Here is a 19,400-nt window from a genome sequence, read left to right on the forward strand (position 1 = left end):
GTACTACGACCACTCCTACATGTGTATGGAAATGTATTGTATTACTTGTATTGTATGTTCAAAGATATTCATAGGGCAATACATAATAATCGCCAAGCTTGGCAGAAGAATTGGCGATCGCAGTGTGGTTAAATTTGAGCAGTGACAATCCTATACAATTAGTGCACAATGTTTAAATTATATAAGATTGTATTTCGAGAATAGAACCCGTGATATACGATCGTAGATCCCAGTCTTCTACCGCTTGACTACCACGGTTTATGTTAATTATTATGATGAAATATTAAAGCAAATATTTAACACAGTTTGTAGCCCGTTCATGATGGATTGTAGCCAGACCTTTTTGGAGATATGCAAAAATGCTTAAAAACAATTAAAAGCAATAGATTAATATAAAAAGAACGAGTATAATTTAAATAATAAAAAAGAGTAATAAAATAGCTTATAATAAATTATACAAAGTGTAAATTATAACTTTGTATCGCGAGAGTCAAACTTTATCTGTCGCAAGTTTGAAATCTCTACAGCTGGCCTAGCACTGCATTAACGAATTATACGAAAAAAAAACTTGAAAATATTCAACTCCAGAGATATTAAACAAAATATATTTCTTACAAAATGTTATGTGTAGTTTATAAACCTTTAAAAACAATGTCAGACACGTATTTCTTACATATATACTATTTTATATGTATCTTAGATCAAATAATTTTGTATATTTTTTAGTTTAATTATACAGAGTGTTTGGTTGTGATGTGAAAGCTTTCAGTGATGAATGTACAACATTTATCAGCAATTTTAAATATTTTACAAATCTTTTCAATCATTCTTTATAAATTGATACATCTGAAAAATGTTTAATTAATTTATTTTTTCATTTAAATGCCGCAGCTAGTAACTGTAATAAATTAAAAAAAAATTATCATTACGATTTTCTGTTTGTGTAAATTCATAAACTGTTGATGTTTATATAGGATGTACGATATATTAATTGACAGCTAATGTGATGTACATTCACCCATTAAAATCTAGTACACCCATAACGAATCATACTGTATATTATCGAGGAATATTTTAATTTATATATTTAATGGAATCAGGCGTTACCTCGCGGAAGTCGATCCTAAGTAATAAAAGGACCAATATTTAGCCACTTTCTACAAAGTGGCTAAATAAGATCAGCATACCAAGCTGAACAGGCGCGTTTATACATCAAATGGACTCAGTATTTGGCACTAATCGGTGTAACAAAACTCCTGAAGATGCCCCGTGGAGGGGTGAAACACGTGTTGAGTAATTTGGCGGTGGCGGTTGTGTGATTCGCATTGTTTGCCGCATACGCATTTATCAGCGGGCTGGCGGGCGGTGCATTTCATTGCGCGACTACCACTGCATTTGCGGAAGTGGCTAAATATTGGTCCTTTTATTAATTAATATTTTCACAAATTTTAATTAAGATATTATTTTTCAACGCTTCGAGTTTAACCAACCAATATATACGGTCTATTTTATCAGAACGATAAATTTAAATGAAAAATCTCTTTCGTTATTTAACGTTTAAAAAAATAAAATCCGAGGACATTTTTAATCTGGAACGTTATCTGTAATTTAGAGCGTTTTATATCCGTCGGCGCGCGGCAACAAGTGTCCGGGAATGCCTCGAGAATGGGCAGCCAGTCGCTGTCGAGTGGTACATAATTCAAATAGAGAAGTATGTATTCCCTTAATGTTAAGTTTTTATATTTGAAATATTTTTATGTACTATAATAATAAAGAACAAGTGTCTGTACTATACTTTGGAGAGTGTACAGCGGAATTACAACAAATAATTCCTCCATCTTCTTTTTTCCATCGCACAAGACTTACTTTGCGACAACCCTACACGATTGATATTCCTTCCACCTGAACTAAGCGTTTTGTTAATACTTTTATAGTGCGAACATTTTTATGTTCTATAATAATAAAGAAAAAGTGTCTGTACTATACTTTGGAAAGTGTGCAGAGGAATTACACCAAATAAATCCTACATCTTCTTTCTTCCATCGCACAAGACTTACTTTGCGACAACCCTACACGATTGAAATTCCTTCCACCTGCACTAAGCGTTTTGCTAATACTTTTAAAGTGCGAACAGCCAAGGATTGCAACAACCTCATTGTTACCAAACAATTATAACTTAAGAGTCTTTAAGAAAAGCATTATAGACCTTGATTGCTTTACATCAGGCAAGAACGAGGTAAAATGCTTCGTCTATAAAGGATAAAAAAGTGAACAAAGTAGTTCAATGAATTGCACGTTTAAAGTGACAGTGGGCAGGGTTTTTTTTTTTGAATAAATATTTATATATTTTTTGTATAAATAAATAATAATAATCCTAGCATAGCGCAATAGGGCGAACAACTGTATAATTAGCTTAATACTAATGGCAATAGGATCCTTGTTAAATTATAACCACCAGCCTTTCTCAAAAAATATGTTACAGTTGAAAAAAAAGGTTCTATTAATGTCAGTAAAAAGTTCAAGGTCACCCAGAAAGCTGTAGATCAGCCTATGCGGAAAAGAAGAGTTCCGTAGAAGATCCAGTCACTGATAGGTGGTAGTTCGAGGAATTGCCTGTAGAGTTCTTGCCCTGCAGTAGGTTGGCTCCAGAAGGTTCTCACATGGCAAACACGAGCCGTAGACTGGAAAAGGCTTATTATTCTATAAGCGAATATTTAAAAGACAAAAATCCTTGACAGTGATGTCGCTTGTTTTAATTTTAATTCAGGCAATATTTGTTAAAGTGTATATGTATAAATCTATGTTAAACTTTATTAAAAGATGTGTTGTTGTGGAGTTTCTTCCTGCTTCTTCTCAACAACTATAAACACAGTTCGAAGCAGAGTAGAGTCAAAAATAAAATATTTAAAAAAATAAATAGATAGTATATTGACCATCAATAAGAGTTCTGTTAAAAGTTCTAATGTTGAATAAACGTGTTTAATCTTTACAGGAAGTAAAAGACCGGTCATCGTGGCGAACTTTGAGCGAGGCCTAGGCCATGCACAGGGCGTCAATCAGCTAATATGATGAACATGGTGATGATGGCTATAGTAATCTGTTATCTATGTTGAAATTGTACATAATATATTTATGTAATATATAATATAGACAAAGAATTCGACAAATACTCAAGGTTTTATAGTCAAGACTCGGTAAGGTTTATTAAATTACATACGGGTGAATATTCCATATTACCAATCACATAGGAAACATTTCTTTTCATCACAACGACCGAAGGATGTCAATTAATAGACATTCGCCTCCCCCTTTTTCTTCTTTTTAGATCTCCTCTAAAGATCCCCACGTTGGCGGGTCACCCCAGTGGGGGGGCCTACCTACCCCGCGTCTACGGGCTCGTGGTAGCCCCTCTAGATCCTTTAGGCCCAAACTGTCCAAGGTTACACGAGCGATATGTCCCGTCCAATGCCACTTTAGAATAGTAATTATTTGATCTAAGTCGATACTTTTGGTTCTTCTGCGGTACTCCACATTTCTGATGCGATCCCCTATAGATTTATCTAATTGATTCAGGCTTTTGCACGGAGTCCACTCTGTGATTAGCACTAAACGGTGTAACATATACTTAACACGTGCCTCTCTATATAACATATTTAATTGAATCAGGCGTTACCTTGCGGAAGTCAATCCTAAGTAAGAAAAGGACCAATATTTAGCCACTTCCGCACATGTAGTGGTAGTCGTGCAGTGTACAATTTACTCTGTGTTTGGCACTAATCGATGTAACATAACTCCTGAAGATGCCCCGTGGAGGGATGAAACACGTGTTGAGTGATTTAACGGTGGTAGTTGTGTAATTCACATTGTTTGCCGCATGCGCATTTATCAGCGGGCTGGCGGGCGGTGCACTTTATTGCACGACTACTGCTGCATGGCGGAAGTAGCTATATATTGGTCCTTTTCTTACCCATATAGATTTATAATTGGAATGGATGGATGCAGCGTCCAGCGTCTTTCTGTCTTAACAAGGTCGTCTATTCACCTTGTGGGTTGACATTCCACTCAGTGCTTTCCCGTGATCCTACCTGCTACCACGGGAGTTATTTACTTCTTCTTCAATTTCCCAATCTACTGGACTGTTTCGTAAACTTTCAGTAACCCACCACTACTTTTTCGTCCTCGTAGAGAAGTCAATAGCATAACTCTCTTCATAACTTTCTGAGCGATTGTGAACTAACAAAGGGAACTTAGAAAAAAAGTCTACGTTCACCGTCATCACTGCTATGTAGACCTTATTATATCTACAGGAGAAAATTAAAAAAAAAGTTATAATAATCCATTATTAAATTACCCTGCATTATATTATAAAAGCACATGTGCGTTGAATAGAAAATTAAAAAGCCTGCAGTGAAGACGAAAAACGAACAAAAATTCTCTACAGCGAAATGTTTAGTTAAAAGTATTTTAATATCATCGTTAAATTCGTATATTTAAATTTCTATAGTTTAACCAGAGAGCAATAGTTATACTCGGAATTTCATTGCGAGGTATGATCACAATTGAGGAGATTCGTAGAAGAACCAAGACCAAAAGAAGAGACCAAGAGACAAAAGAACCAAGTAAAGATTTGATTCGTTTGACATCGCGGAAGTTCCGAGCAATAGATTCAACCGCTAACAACTCACAATCGGAGCCTAGCTGAACTTCAAGGACCAATTAAAACATGGAACTGCTCCTCGCGAACAGCTGGAACGATGATCTCCGTCGGCCGTCATTACTTGCAAAGATAACTTTTTACAAGGAAAGCATATTAAAAATCAATAAAGAAGTGATTGTAGAACTGACAAGGTCCCCAGACGAATCAAAATCACCGACGTAGCTCGAAGAATTGCTCGTCTGAGGCAGTGGTCGGGCGCATTGCTCGTGCAATCGATGGCTGTTGAGGTTGAAAGATTCTACAGTGGTGACCACGAGCCGATGACATAGTCTAGGTGTTGGAAAGTCGCTAGATGCAGTTAGCGCAAAATTAGTAATCGTTGTAATTTTTGGGCGATGCCTATGACTTTGAGCGTCGATCAGTTGAAAGAAGAAGAATATGTATAATGAAACTCTATAGTATTTATCTATCTAACTATATCATCGGCTCAAAGTCGCCACTGTAGAATCTTTTAACCTCAACAGCCATCGCTTGCACGAGCGATTCGCCCCGACCACTGCCTCGGACAAGCAATTCTTCGAGCTACGTCGGTGATCTTGGTTCTTCTGCGGACCTCGTCAGTTCTACAATCACTTCTTTATTGATTTTTAATAGGCTTTCCTTGTAAAAAGTTATCTTATGTTCGATGTACTTATGTAGTTATGGACATACTCCATAAACGACTTTGCAAGTAATAACAGCGGACGCGGATCATCGTTCCAGCTGTTCGCGAAGAGTAGTTCCATGTTTTACCTTGACGTTCGGCCAGGCTCCGGTTATGAATTGTTTGCGGTTAAATCTATTGCTCGGAACTTCCGCGATCTCAGACGAATCAAATCTTTAATTGAAGCATCATGTAATCGTCGAATATTGTGCCGAAAATAAAACTTTCAACGAGCTATTGCTTGCGAATTATTGATCTTTAAATGCCTTTTGAATACGAATGCGCGGTGTATTTTTTTTTCAATATTATTACATGATTATAAAATCCGCATAAATAATAAAGCTGTTACTGTCTTTTATTTGCTATTTTGTTTAACAGTAATCGAAAAATTTGTATTTAAATTTCGAATTATGCTACCGGACATGCTTTATAATAAACGTATTTTATTACAAAATACAAATATTTGTTGTGGTGATAACATAAGGATAATGATTGTTTATTCGGACCAAGTTAGCTTTTAACTTTGACATTCCTGATCCTGTCTTCTAGTGGTTGAATGAAATTACGATAGATGGCGCTAGTTTTCGATTAACTTGCACAATCATTTTTATATCATTTGGGGTTTTTTTATTGTTGTTTATACACATTAACGTGATTGTTATAACTGTATACAGTTATTCAGATAATCCTCTTACTCAGTCTTTGATTTTAGGTCGTATTTCATTTGGGAATTATCGAATTGGAACTCTGAATACGTATTTAAAGAAATATCTTCGAAACTTTGGAACATCTGCGGTGCTCGACAGCCTCCCACGCTTCGTCGTCGTTTCAGCTCATAGATGCCCACTGCAATGCATGGGCCTTCTCCAGAGATATCTATGAAGGGATATATCAAAATTGCAACTGTTGGTAGGCGGGTTGCTATCTCATTGTATTATGGTACGCAGAGGAATCTGCTGCCCATCTTCTGGAAACTTCTTTGTCAGCAGTAGTAGTCTCAAATAATTAAAGCACAAAGTGTGAATTAAAAGATTGTAGCCCGAATATCGATCCCGCGACCTACGATCGCAAGGTTCAGTCCTCTACCGTCTTTGTTGTGCATCTTCTATACTCTCTAATGGATTTAAAATAGGACTGCTGGGAAGAGACCAGCATCCAACGTTTTCTTTAAATTTAACAAGGTTGTCTACCTTGTATCTTTACACCAGAATCTTGAAGCCCCAATACGGAAAATTCGCTGGACAATGTCTGGTAATTTTGTTCATCTACGGATCTCTTTTTATAAAATAATATTTTGGATAAATGGAAGCAAAAGATCTCTCGAATTAAAAATAAAAATATTCCGCGTTCCAAATTAGAACTTAAAACCGGGTAAAAACCTAGCTGCCTAGGTAATGAGTTCTTGCATATTAAACATTTTCATTGGAAATACGGTGCGATGAAAATTCATTTTTACATTCTACAACTTAGAGTTCGTTTTTCAAATTAGCAACTTTATTAAATGACATCCATTCGCAGACTCCTCCCGGTAAAATAAAATTAATCTCTTATGCGATAACGTCTAAAGTTATTCGACTCCGTAACTGATTTCACGGGTGAAGAGTGGTTATTTAAACAGAACCTTAGCATAGCCCGTTAAGGTTGATTTTTGGATGTACTAAGAACTTTTCTCGTCCCATCTGTTGCTGGCGGAGCGATGCCTAAGGTGTCTAATTAGAGAAAATGACGAGTCTTTCGTTGTTTTCTATGGATATTGTGTTTAATGGCATTACGGAGAGATTTTTCAAAATTAATCATTTGTTATTTTACGAAGTTTAGAAGTTAAGATGAAAGTAGGCTTTACTTAACAATTTCAATATGAATTAGGTGATTCCGTATATAATTTTTTAAAGTGTTTTTTAAAGGTGACGCGGTCACTTGCATATTTAATGGAATCAGGCGTTACCTTGCGGAAGTCCATCCTAAGTAAGAAAAGGACCAATATTTAGCCACTTCCGCACATGCAGTAGTAGTCGTGCAATAAAGTGTACCTCTCGTCAGCCCGCTGATAAATGCGCATGCGTCAAACAATGCGAATTACACAACCGCCACCGCCAAATCACTCAACACGTGTTTCACCCCTCCACGGGGCATCTTCGGGAGTTATGTTACACCGGTCACTTGCAACGGGTCTCATGAGAAGGCACATGGTTACCTAGAGAGTAATGGAGAGGGCTATACCCAGAATTTCGTCTTGCACTTAAGTTTTTGTTTAAATTTAACGTGGATCAAAAGTAAATTGATTTGCTATTTTTTTTTTTATTTTAAAATGTATTCCATAATGCACTTATACCAATCTATATCATAAAGTATAAACCAAAGATCATAGACAAATTAACATAAACGTTTTGATTCAATGCTAAAATGTTGAGGATATATCAGCGACATCTTCCAGGATGGATTTATTTCATTTTTCAAGAACTTCGCGATGCGTGTTAATAAGTCTTATTGCTACCTGGAAACCAAAGATTAGAGCAGAGTTCTCCAAACTTTTTTGTGTCGTAGACCCCTTGCCATGTTTTTCCGTGTTGGGTAGACCCCCTACTTACTAACTACTAACTGTAGTGAAGTTTAGTGTTAAAAAATTTAAGTAAAACACATGTTAATTTATATATTAATTAATTGAATTTAAATTAAAACTACTTAAAATAAATTATTAATTTTGTATCTGTTACGTAAAATATACGTAACATTAAATAAACTATAATATATAAATAAAATAACATAAGCAATAATAAGTCAATATTTTTAGTGAGAAGGATGAACCTGATGCTTTAAAAATAAATTATCAACATTTGGCGTCAATTCAATCTGTTTTGATATTAATAGATAGTATGATGTAAGTAAATAGGTACTATCAGTGTATGTGTTGAGATCCACTATCGTGGACCTCCATTTTCATTTCATGGACCCCCAGGGGTCAATATAGACCACTTTGGGAATCACTGGTTTAGAGTATCGGTGAAAAATAATCAACCAGTTTATTTTTATTCTACTAATTGAATTTTGATGAGTGTTCTGCGGAATTATACCAAATAATTCCCATATATCTTTCTTTTATCAGACAACAAGACGTATGGATTCACGACATCCATACACGGTTAAAATTACTTTCACCTGCACTAAGCGTTTTGCTGATACTTTTATAATGCTAACAGCCAGGAAATGAAACAACCTACTGGCATCTCTGTTTCCAGACAATTATAACTTAGGATTCTTCAAGACTAGATTGAATAGGTTTCTTCTAGGCAAGCATGCAGCGTTGTAGACTTCGTCATCGCTTAATATCTGCCGAAACAGAGGTCAGATGCCTATAAAGGATAAAATGTCTAAACAAGAAGGAATGAGATGTACAACAACGAAATCAGATCTGTAACCTGTTGAAGGATTTAGCCCTGACAAGTACAAATATCACCACGGCACACAGAAAGCAGAGCAGTGCCTTGGCATAGCTTCGCTGCTAGATTGGTTGAAATTAGCAGAAGAATCAAGAAGTAGCTCGAAGAATAGACCTTTGTTTAATGTTCCCCGTTCGGAGATATCTAGTTGTCCTGCCATGTGTGAATCAAGGACGTTACATTTCGGGTAAATAAATTTTTCAGATTTATTTCATTTTTATTTACACACTCCTTCCTTTCTTCACAACATCTTTAATGCCTTTTTTTTGTCTTTCACGTTTTCTATCTTTCCTCATTTGCAAATTTTCCTCTATGAATCGCCTTTCTTCATTTATCTACACCATCGACCGTTGGGGCCGAAAGGTTGGTGTAAGATCCGTTAATATTTTAAGGGCTTGCGTGAAATCCGGGACAGGCTATCTAAAATAGCATAACGCTAAAGAAGATCGCTTGGCCATCTTACACCGGGAGATATACCTCCCAGAGGCAGGGTGTCTTGAATACCCGGAAGATTTCCTTCCCAAAACCAAAAAAGACTAGTTAATATGGCGATATTGGGGGAGAGGGAGACTATGCCTTGTAAAGGGTGTCTATCAGCTGATAATGATGAAAAAAAAACATCTGTTCATTTCTAGATAGAGCATTAAAAGAAGCATAAGTTAAATAATTTAAGTTTTGGTGAGGAAGGGAGAAAAGTGTGATTGGTGAAGATGTTCGTGAAGAACAAAATATTGCAAGAAAGTCCTCAGATTACTACACAGTTCGTGAATCCAAGCTTCGTGCCTAGCCGCTGAATAGCGCTACTGCAGCCGAGAAGTGATACCATCCCATTTTGCTTATTTAAATTTGAGTTTCATAAAATTATGCGAACGAGAAATTAGATTTTAAATTAATTTACTGTGTGAGTTGTGGCAACGTCCTGTTGAAACAGAATGAGACCAAATATCATACCTTGAATACCTCCCTGGTGGCGGAGAAAGGCAGCACAGCGAGGCCCACCAGCAGGTCGGCAACAGCCAGCGACACGATGAACAGGTTGGTGACGCTTCGAAGCTTTGAAGAGCACAGCACCGCTGCTATCACGAGGCAATTCCCTGGTAACATAATGTAACACCTTAGAAGGAAATGTATGTAATTGAATTTACAAAGTCTCTTACGATGTTTTTTAAACTGTTATTACGTACTACAGGTTCTGACTCGAAATGAAACACCACTGGTTCACAAGGAGTCCTTTATTCACAAATCATATGGTCACCCTACTTTAACACAATGTATACTTTCGCTTAGTCCAAACTCGCTCAAGAAATCACTGTCCAAATAACTTGCCAAATAGTCGCTTTGTATCACTGATCGTAGATTTCCTTTAGTCCTATAAATCGAAAAACAAAACTGAACTGTCGTCATGGAGTGTTTTATACTACGGATAAGGTTCTAGTAAGTTCGAGATAGTACTCGGTTAGAATTTCCGAGAACCGTACACAAAAATTTATAAATAACTTCAAAGTTACGCGTGTTCATAGCAATAGAGTTCAGTGTTTATTGTTTAGGGGGTTCTGTAACTAGTGGTTTGTAACACTATTTATAATGAATTGAAGAAGGCATGTAACAGGACAATAGGCAGTTCCAGCGACTCCGACTATATAGTAATCCTTAATGGATACCATCATACCAACCACCATTGACCATATATATATATATTTATATATATATATATATATATATATATATATATACACTATATATATTGTAGTATATCTCTGTCTATAGATATCTTTGGGGGGGGGGGGGCTATGTCTTACAGTGAGCTTCTATGGGCAGAAACGACAATCCTTGGTCAGATCTCGAAGAAATCTGATCGAATCGTGAACTCCAAAACTAAATGATAAATATTTTATCATTATCAGCATCACCACCACCGCTATCATAACCACAGCTTTCATCGTCACCATAGTCATCTACACCACCATCATCATAACATTCACCACAGCTGTCATCGTCACCATAAATATAATCATCATTGTGATCACCACCACCGTATTCACCATCACAACCATCACCACCACATTATTTTATCTTTTATGCATAGAAGGCCTTATGTATAGAATAGAGAGGTTCTCTATCCTAAATCAATTTAAAGAAAACTACGTGGCGGTTCCATACGGAACATCACTACGGAGTTACATAGCGATTTATACACCCGCGAGAATAATACAAAAAATCTAATATCTAAGGTGAATTAAAAAAAAAGATTCGTTCTCTAATGTAGAATGTAGATGTAGATGTAAGAATGTAGATCCTAAAAGTAATAATAAAATCAATTATTATTATTAGAAAATATATATGATTCATTTTTGTAATGAAACTCATATGAAATATGAAATATTGTCATTTGAAAGTTCATTTCATTCATTTAACTGCCTATTCAAATATTAAATTCATGAACAATTTATGGAAAATGTTTTATGCTCAAAGACATTTTATCCGTCGTATCATTTTCCGAAATCTCGTTTCGAAACAATCTCGCATCGGTTGTATGAAGTTACTGCGTATTTCCCGTACCAGAACTAGGCGACCGTTGCGAATTTATTTCCAATTTCACTCGAGTGTTCATGTTCCTAGTTGAACGGGAGACAGAGGGAGAAAGGCATGGAGTGCCGATTGTGCCGATATCCAATCCAGCTTTAAAAAGCTCTAACATCTTTAAAGTATTGTAAGGTTTCGTTTGAACACGACACAGACTAAAGAATGCTTAGAGTGGACACAATAAATAAACTTTTAATTTAATTTTTGATGTTGTAAACAATAATTTATTTTTACTAGAGCACCTTTTATTAACTAAGCTATTTTGTAAATGCTGCTTAGTGAGATCTGTAAATGGGCTAGAAAATTTTAAGACGTGGCGACAATGCTATATTAGCAGCGATTTTTACCTGAAAAAGCAAGATGGCGATCAGGTCATGAAACTAGCAAGTATTTTAAATATTAAATTGGGAAGAGAGTAGTAGAATATCATTTTCTCTTTTCTCTTTCAGTCAACAAATTTGATAATAATCATAATAAAAACGCGTATTAGAATGTAATCAAAACAAATATTATAGTTACTTAATGGAATCAGGCGTTACCTTACGGAAGTCCATCGTAAGTAAGAAAAGGACCAATATTTAGCCACTTCCGTACATGCAGTGGTAGTCGTGCAACAAAGTGCACCGGCCGCCAGCTCGCTGATAAATGCGTATGCGGCAAACAATGCGAATCACACAACTGCCACCGCCAAATCAGTCAACACGTGTTTCACCCCTCCACGGAGCATCTTCAGGAGATATGTTACACCGATTAGTGCCAAACACAGAGTGAGCTCTTAAATAATATAGTGTACTATTGCAATGAAAACATATTTTTTTTACTGTACATTTTGTTGGTTATCTGTGTAAACACTTTATAGGAGTGAATGTATAGTAGAATAGAAATAATTTAATAATAATATAGTAAGAAAAAGCGTTTTCAAATTTTGGATTATCGGGATATTTATTCCAAAGACGAATATCTCCGGCCAATCTGTGTGCCTGTGATGAAATATGGATCCGAAACGTTGTAATTACTACTACTCAACGTTACCCAGAGAGCAATGGTAAGGGCTATGCTCAGAAATAAAGTATCCGCGAAAGAACCAAATTCACGGAACAAGTTCGAAGAATTGCTCGTATTAAATGGCAGAGAGTAGAACACACAAAAGTTCTCGATCGGTGACTACAAGCCGGTGAACGCGGTGAGGGTTGATCTCCCACTTGGTGAACGGATGACATATTTCATCGCTGAAAGTCACTGGACGCAGGCAGAGGAAGACCAGCCATCGTGTCGATCTATGGGAAAGACTAAAAAGATGAAGAAATTGATAGTTTTTAGTGCCTCTGTAGACTGTGCCGCCTGAATATACTGGCCTATCGCATTTAAATAGAAATAATAACATATTTCAGAATGATCACTTTAAACAGGGTGATTAAAAACATGTGTAAAAGTTCTAAACTTTTTAATGACAAACGTGATATACAATACACACACACACACAGCTACATATATATATCTACATACAGCTTTATACAATATTAAGCTCTATCTTATAACCTATCAATCAAAAGCTCTTTTTTAATTGAACTTGGATAGGTCACTAATAACATTACACGAAAAAATATAATACATGTTTTTTAAACGGTTTTATTTAGTTCGACCCGTGCGGAATTTATTTGGGTCAAAATTAGAAATTGAAATTTAAGCACCTTCCCGTTGTCAGATTGATCTGTAATTTGGTACACACATTTAATTTAGATGACAATACAATATAATAAAATCAATAACATTATAAATCTAAGATGGCCGCCGATACAAAATGGCGGATTACGTATTTTTCTTTAACCCCCTCAATATGGGTATCAAATGAAAGGGCTACACTAGTAAAACACGATGATTATGTCAAAATTTAAAATTCAAGTTGACGCCGTTCCAATATGGCGGACTAGGTACATATTTTTCCACAATCACCACAATATGGGTATCAAAAACCGTTTAACTTCAAAGTTTTTTTAAATGTATATATTTTAGTTGTTAATATTAGAGGTATCTAAGTTTATTGTTAAAAATAAGTAGCAAGAATTATTTCAGACACTTAGTTCCATTTGTATAAGCGGAAATAAAATTAATTAATGACTGAAATACGAAAGTCGAAACAAAGAAGTTGTAAACTTTTATAAATTAGCTACCTCCGCGCAATTCGAACTTGGTCCGTCTAAAATCACGATATCGGCTGCTTATATAAATGTCGGAAACTCCTTACTCACAGATAATTCAATGAAAAAGTTAGAGAATCTTTAACTTTGCAATTTCGCTACAGGTCCTGGGATATCAATAAGATGGTTTATTTATTCATGCCGCAGCGGAGACGTCTAAATAATATTATTTTGTTCTGGCAAGTTCACTTTAGATCAGATTGGATACTGCTTAATGTTATCGTCAATTACTGTCAATCCCGCTGTGTATTTTATATATCTGTGATTTCAAACACCCCGACATTGTGATTGTTTTAGATATGTTTCAAAATTTCTGCCCTAGATACTTATTTACTATTATTATTACGATCTTTATTCGACAGACTTTAGCCATATGCCTTTGTTTTTATATTTACGTCTAATATTTCCAAAATATTTTTTTCTCTTTGTTTTTCAGGTTACAGTGTTTCACCACCACTTCCTCATCCCTACTCAATATTGACATCCTCAGGTCGTGCGCCAGTATATGCGGCGGTTGCCGCATTCACATCGATGAACCTCGCGATCGCATCTTGAGTCTCGTCCGTGCAATACACGCACGTGTGTGACGTGATATTGCTGTCGCACGGACACTGTTATACAGCGCGAGGGTGTTTTATTTAATCAATATTATTTATTTAATGGAATCAGGCGTTATTTTGCGGAAGTCCATCTTAAGTAAGAAAAAGACCAATATTAAGCCATTTCCGCGCATGCAGTAGTAGTCATGTAACAAAGTGCACCGCCCGCCAGCTCGCTCATAAATGCGCATGCGGCAAACAATGCGAATTACACAACTGCCACCGCTAATTCACTCAATACGTGTTTCACCCTTCCACGGGACATCTTCAGGAGTTATATTGCACCGATTAGTGCCAAACACAGTGATATAATATAATCAATATTATTTAATTCGTAGGATATCCACAGCTGGGCATAGGCCGCCCACATAAATTTCCTATTTAAATGACAGAAAGTGGACGGTGTCTCCTGACGACTTTAAGAATTACTTCATTAATTCATCTTGCGACGTTGACCCATTCTAAACTTGACAACCTTTAAGCCTCGAAACAAAGAAGTAAGAAAGAGAGAATTTATGAAGAATGAGATAGAAATAGTATGATAATAAAAATGTAAAACATGTCACATTCCTAAAAATAAGACAGGGAATCGGGAAGCCTTTGAGGGGTGTTCATTAGTACGGGCCCCTCGTCCCATAATAGATAATTCGATGTAAAGAAAAACACTTGCCGGATAGTTAAACTTATTATATCACAGAAGAAGAAATCTCAATCTGAGTTACAAGTATTTCATTTGTTGAACAGCGGTTGAAGCGACACGGTCGCTCGGTAGCGCGGCGCGTCGGAGAGAGAGCGAGATGTACTGAGTGTAAGAAGGGGCATGCCAAAAACAGATGCGTTCATAGATAATAAATTTGGGTGCGTTCTAATGAACGCCACACCTTCAATAAAAGGAGCCATTAAAATTTAAACTAAATTATTTTAATCTAGATACAACTGCAATATAACTGTTATCCTATCATATAAGCAAGTTAAGATTGGTATTGATAAATAAAAAAGTAATAAAATATTTCTCAACGAGAATTGAAGTATCGGTGGAAGCGAACTTTATTTAATTACGCCCCGCGCGGACGGCGCCGCGGGTCGCGCCAGTGTTTATGCAAATCCATAACTCTGACCGCATCCCGTGATTGAATTAAAAAAGATCAGAATGAAAAGTTTTTAAGTAGACGGATGTTTGGGAATATGATTTACGTTATAACTTCGAAATTATCTCACATTTTTTTGGCTTTCACCGTTAAAATTTTTGCAGAAAATAATTTTACTTTTATACATTACTTTGGAATACATTTTTTTATATACAGAATTATTAGTTATAGATGTAAAATATTTAATGGAATCAGGCGTTACCTTGCCGGAAGTCCATCCTAAGTAAGAAAAGGACCAATGTTTAGCCACCTACGCACATGCAATGGCAGTCATGCAACAAAGCCCGCCAGCCCGCTTATAAATGCACATGCGGCGAATTAGCACTCGGTGTTTAATACTAATCGGTGTAACATAACTCCTGAAGATGCCCCGTGGAGGGGTGAAACACGTGTTGAGTTAATGAGCAGTGGCGGTTGTGTAGTTCGCATTGTTTTCGCATGCGCATTTATGAGCGGGCTGGCGGGCGGTACGCTTTGTTGCACGACTGCCACTGCATGTGCGGAGGTGGCTAAATATTGGTCCTTTTCTTACACAGATGTAAAAGCTTTAAATGATGTGAAACTATACCTTGGTTACTGTCAATTAATGTTTCTTCTTAGTCGTAATCTGTAATCTCTACCGACTACTGTCAGTCTTTAAATCTAGATAAAGGTATGCCTAATTTATTTTCCTCATATTCGGTCTTTTAATTTTAGCATAATTTTCATTTTATTTTATGCTCTACTGTATCAATCAATATAAGTTACAACCTATTCAAAATGTATGATATATGAAATAATATATAACGTAATAATAATATGATACAGTTCTAAAAATTCTTTGAAAATTCTAAACCAAATTCATTTAAAATTAAAATTCATTTATATAAGCTGATAGACGCCTACTGCAAGTCATATGCCTCCCTCAAAGATAGTGAAGGGAGATATACTCTGGAAACTTCTTTGTGAGCAGTGACAATCCTAGATAACAGTTGCACAAATTTAGGTTTTCTTGACGCAATAATATAATGCTGAAATGGTTAATAAACTTATTTATTTGAGAACCTATACCTCGTTTATTATTGCAAAGGATTAAACTGAATTTAACAAATTTTTGAGACAGTTGAAGTATATATAAATGTAAGAAGATTAAGAAAAAATTCGCGTCGATTAAGAATATCTTTGTAGACATTTATTACAAAGAAATCTAAATTATTACGAAATAAAATTTTGTAAAACTAATAAAGTATATATCCTTGAAGATCAGGGTTAAGGCACATAGAAATATTAAAGGCTTGCAGAAAATGAAGAAAAAAAAATATAATTCGAATCCTGTCAGTATCACAAAGGGATTTTAAACAACAAAGGCCCAAGCTTACGCTCTCAATGTATGACGAAGGTTCTGGTTCAATTACCGCTTTTGCGTAGTTTAAAAGATTGTGCATGTTCTCTAACGGTATCCATTGAAGGCTTTGTGTGAAGGTCTAGCTTAAGCTATCACTTACATTAGCAATATACTTTAATCTATTACTTATTAAAAACCACTTACTAAAAAGTAAGTACACAATTATAGAATATTTGTCTAACAAAGATTATTGACGACAATCGGTGCCATTTCAACTTACGAGATGTAATGAAAAATTTTGTAACGTTCTTAATATTAAAAACAGCGCCATCTAGTTGCGTCGCATGCAATAATTCGAAATTAATCGATAATTATTTTGTAATTTAGCACCATCTAGTAAACATTCTGTAAATTATCTACGTCATGCGGAGTTTGGAAGCCATTCGGACAAATATTGTATTAGACATTAGTAAAAGACATTCAAGTAAATTAAGAGTAATTAAACTAATTTTTAATCAAAAACAAATAAAACACTCATTCAAGACTGCAACAAACTTGTTGCTGACACTTGTTTTTTTTAATAGAGCAAATATCGAATTTCCAGTCCATTTTACTCGCACATCTGCTTTTCGTATCCAGTAGTTACGCTAGTACAGTTCCTCGATGCCAGTCGTAGAGTAATAAATATTTTTAAATGACGCGTATATTTCATAAGACAATTTCTACAATCTTGTCCTCTGAATCCGCGGAATCTGCAAATGCCACTCGAGCAGTATACCAATTGTAAGTCTATGTGGGATTTCAATCGAGCTGTAAAAGTCTTTTGGCACCAATTAAAAGTAGCTTTCTTGTGAATACTATATCTTTAACATATCTTTCGCTATCTTTTTGATAATCGCACTGCTCTGCAACGTCTACCGTTGACCGCTATGCCGTAGCACGTACCGTATTGTACAAATATTGTACAGTCGTGCACGAATTAAAATGTCAATGCGTTTAATCAATTTACAATCAGCCCAATGTTTGATGACCGGAGTGCATGAAAATTCAAACTGCAAAGTGCAATTAATTTATTATCAGTAAATATCAATGCAGCTTTAAAACTTGCATATTCGTTCAACTTCATTCATATAATAATCAATTTAATTAAGATTTTTATTGAATATTTTTTATCTATATTAGTTAGGTATTCTCTGCCTTTTTCTCGTGGCCTGGACTGCTTTTTTTGGTCAATTTTTAAAATACCAAAAAATCATGTCCCCGTTTATATATCTATAGTTTCTAAACATACATTTTTAAATTATATTACATCGTAGCAATTCCACTTACGAGAGGCATTTCGTAATATCAGTTCTTAGAAAGCCTCTACTTAAGAAACGAAATATTTCTACGAAATTCCAAATTTCTAAGCCTTACGGTTTCAGATATATTGTGATAAGCATGTATGTATGTATGCATATATATATGTATATTTATGTATTTATATATATATATGAACTACTATAACCGGTAGTGCTTGGGGTAATAACACGGAGTCCGAAGTAGAAGTGTGTATATTTATTCGAGCTTGGCCGTATTTATACAGGTGTAAGTGAACAATTTTACTTCTGTGGGATTCCCCTTTTCGATGCGCCGCTGTCGATGACGTAACGTTGCTCCTACACATATATACATACAAATAAGAAGATAAAAAAAACTGGCTGCCTCCCTTTGCCACTATAAGGTTTTGTATGATTGATGAAATAAAATAAAATAAATAAGAAACTATATACCAGTTTATTTGATTGTAGTTTAGCGATTGGATTCCAGTATCCACACAAATCTTGTATCAAAGATCTTTTACCTATGTATACTCATCAAGATATCTCAAAAACTATAAAGTTTAGAGACTTGAAATTTTGTAGACATATTGAAATTACTAATTTCAAAACAGCTAAGAAAGGATTTTATGAAACTTTACCAGTAACAAGGATTAAGGTACCGTTCATTAGTATCGTCAATTCGGTGGTTTATGGATAGTAATAAAAGTCATTTGACAGGTAAAAGAACCTTTTAATATTGTATTTAATATGAACAATCCAGACGAAAAAAATATTCGCAAATAATAAAATAACGATCCATATTGAATAGTAGCGGAGGCCGTGAATAAATAAAACGGGGATGCCCCGACGCGGTAATTGAACCCGGACCCTCGTCAGGGCATCGAGCGAGTCGAGTGGCTTTGTTATTTTTAGTGCTCTTTGTGATGGAGAAAATCTATAATTTTAAAATGACCCCTGCCTGAGTTTGTATAACGCTGATCTCGGGTTTATATATTTGTGTTTTATATAAAAGTTCTTGTATGCCGATGGACGCTGACTTTTTTTTTATGGCAATCGCTATTGGGGGCCTCTCGTACCCCTATCTTTGGTGGGACAGGGACTTTATGGGCAATTTTATTTATTCACATAATTATTTTTTATTTTAATTCTCTATTTTCATACTTCGCATAATCTTTCATTCTATTCTTTTATGCCACAATTCTGCTTTCTTTCCCTTTTGCTCTGTTTACCTTTCTTTCATCCTCTTTTCATTTTACATTTTCTTAATTTCTATTTAATTGTATCACATATTTATCTATTCTATATCACAGTTTTACATTATTTTATTTTTTTTAACTTGTTAGTTTTTATTTGTTGTCTATGCCTAACTTTCATTTCTTTCTATTGCATATTGTGTGATTCTTTAGCAATAAGAGAGGAATTCTTCCCT

The 19,400-nt window shown here is 35.4% G+C and overlaps 1 protein-coding gene across 1 annotated transcript in view; it reads right to left on the reverse strand.

The window, feature by feature from the left end:
• Positions 1–19,400, reverse strand: part of Oamb (Octopamine receptor in mushroom bodies) — a 47,307-nt gene that overhangs the window by 12,798 nt on the left and 15,109 nt on the right. Inside the window, exon 2 of the mRNA XM_068769480.1 lies at positions 9,749–9,891. Coding sequence (XP_068625581.1) covers positions 9,749–9,891 — 143 coding nt within the window. The remainder of the gene's footprint in view (positions 1–9,748; positions 9,892–19,400) is intronic.

Source organism: Battus philenor, unplaced genomic scaffold (assembly GCF_028537555.1).
Source record: "Battus philenor isolate CCGP_79_NKW_IND1 unplaced genomic scaffold, ilBatPhil1.0.hap1 SCAF_28, whole genome shotgun sequence".
NCBI classification, from domain to species: Eukaryota; Metazoa; Arthropoda; class Insecta; order Lepidoptera; family Papilionidae; genus Battus; species Battus philenor.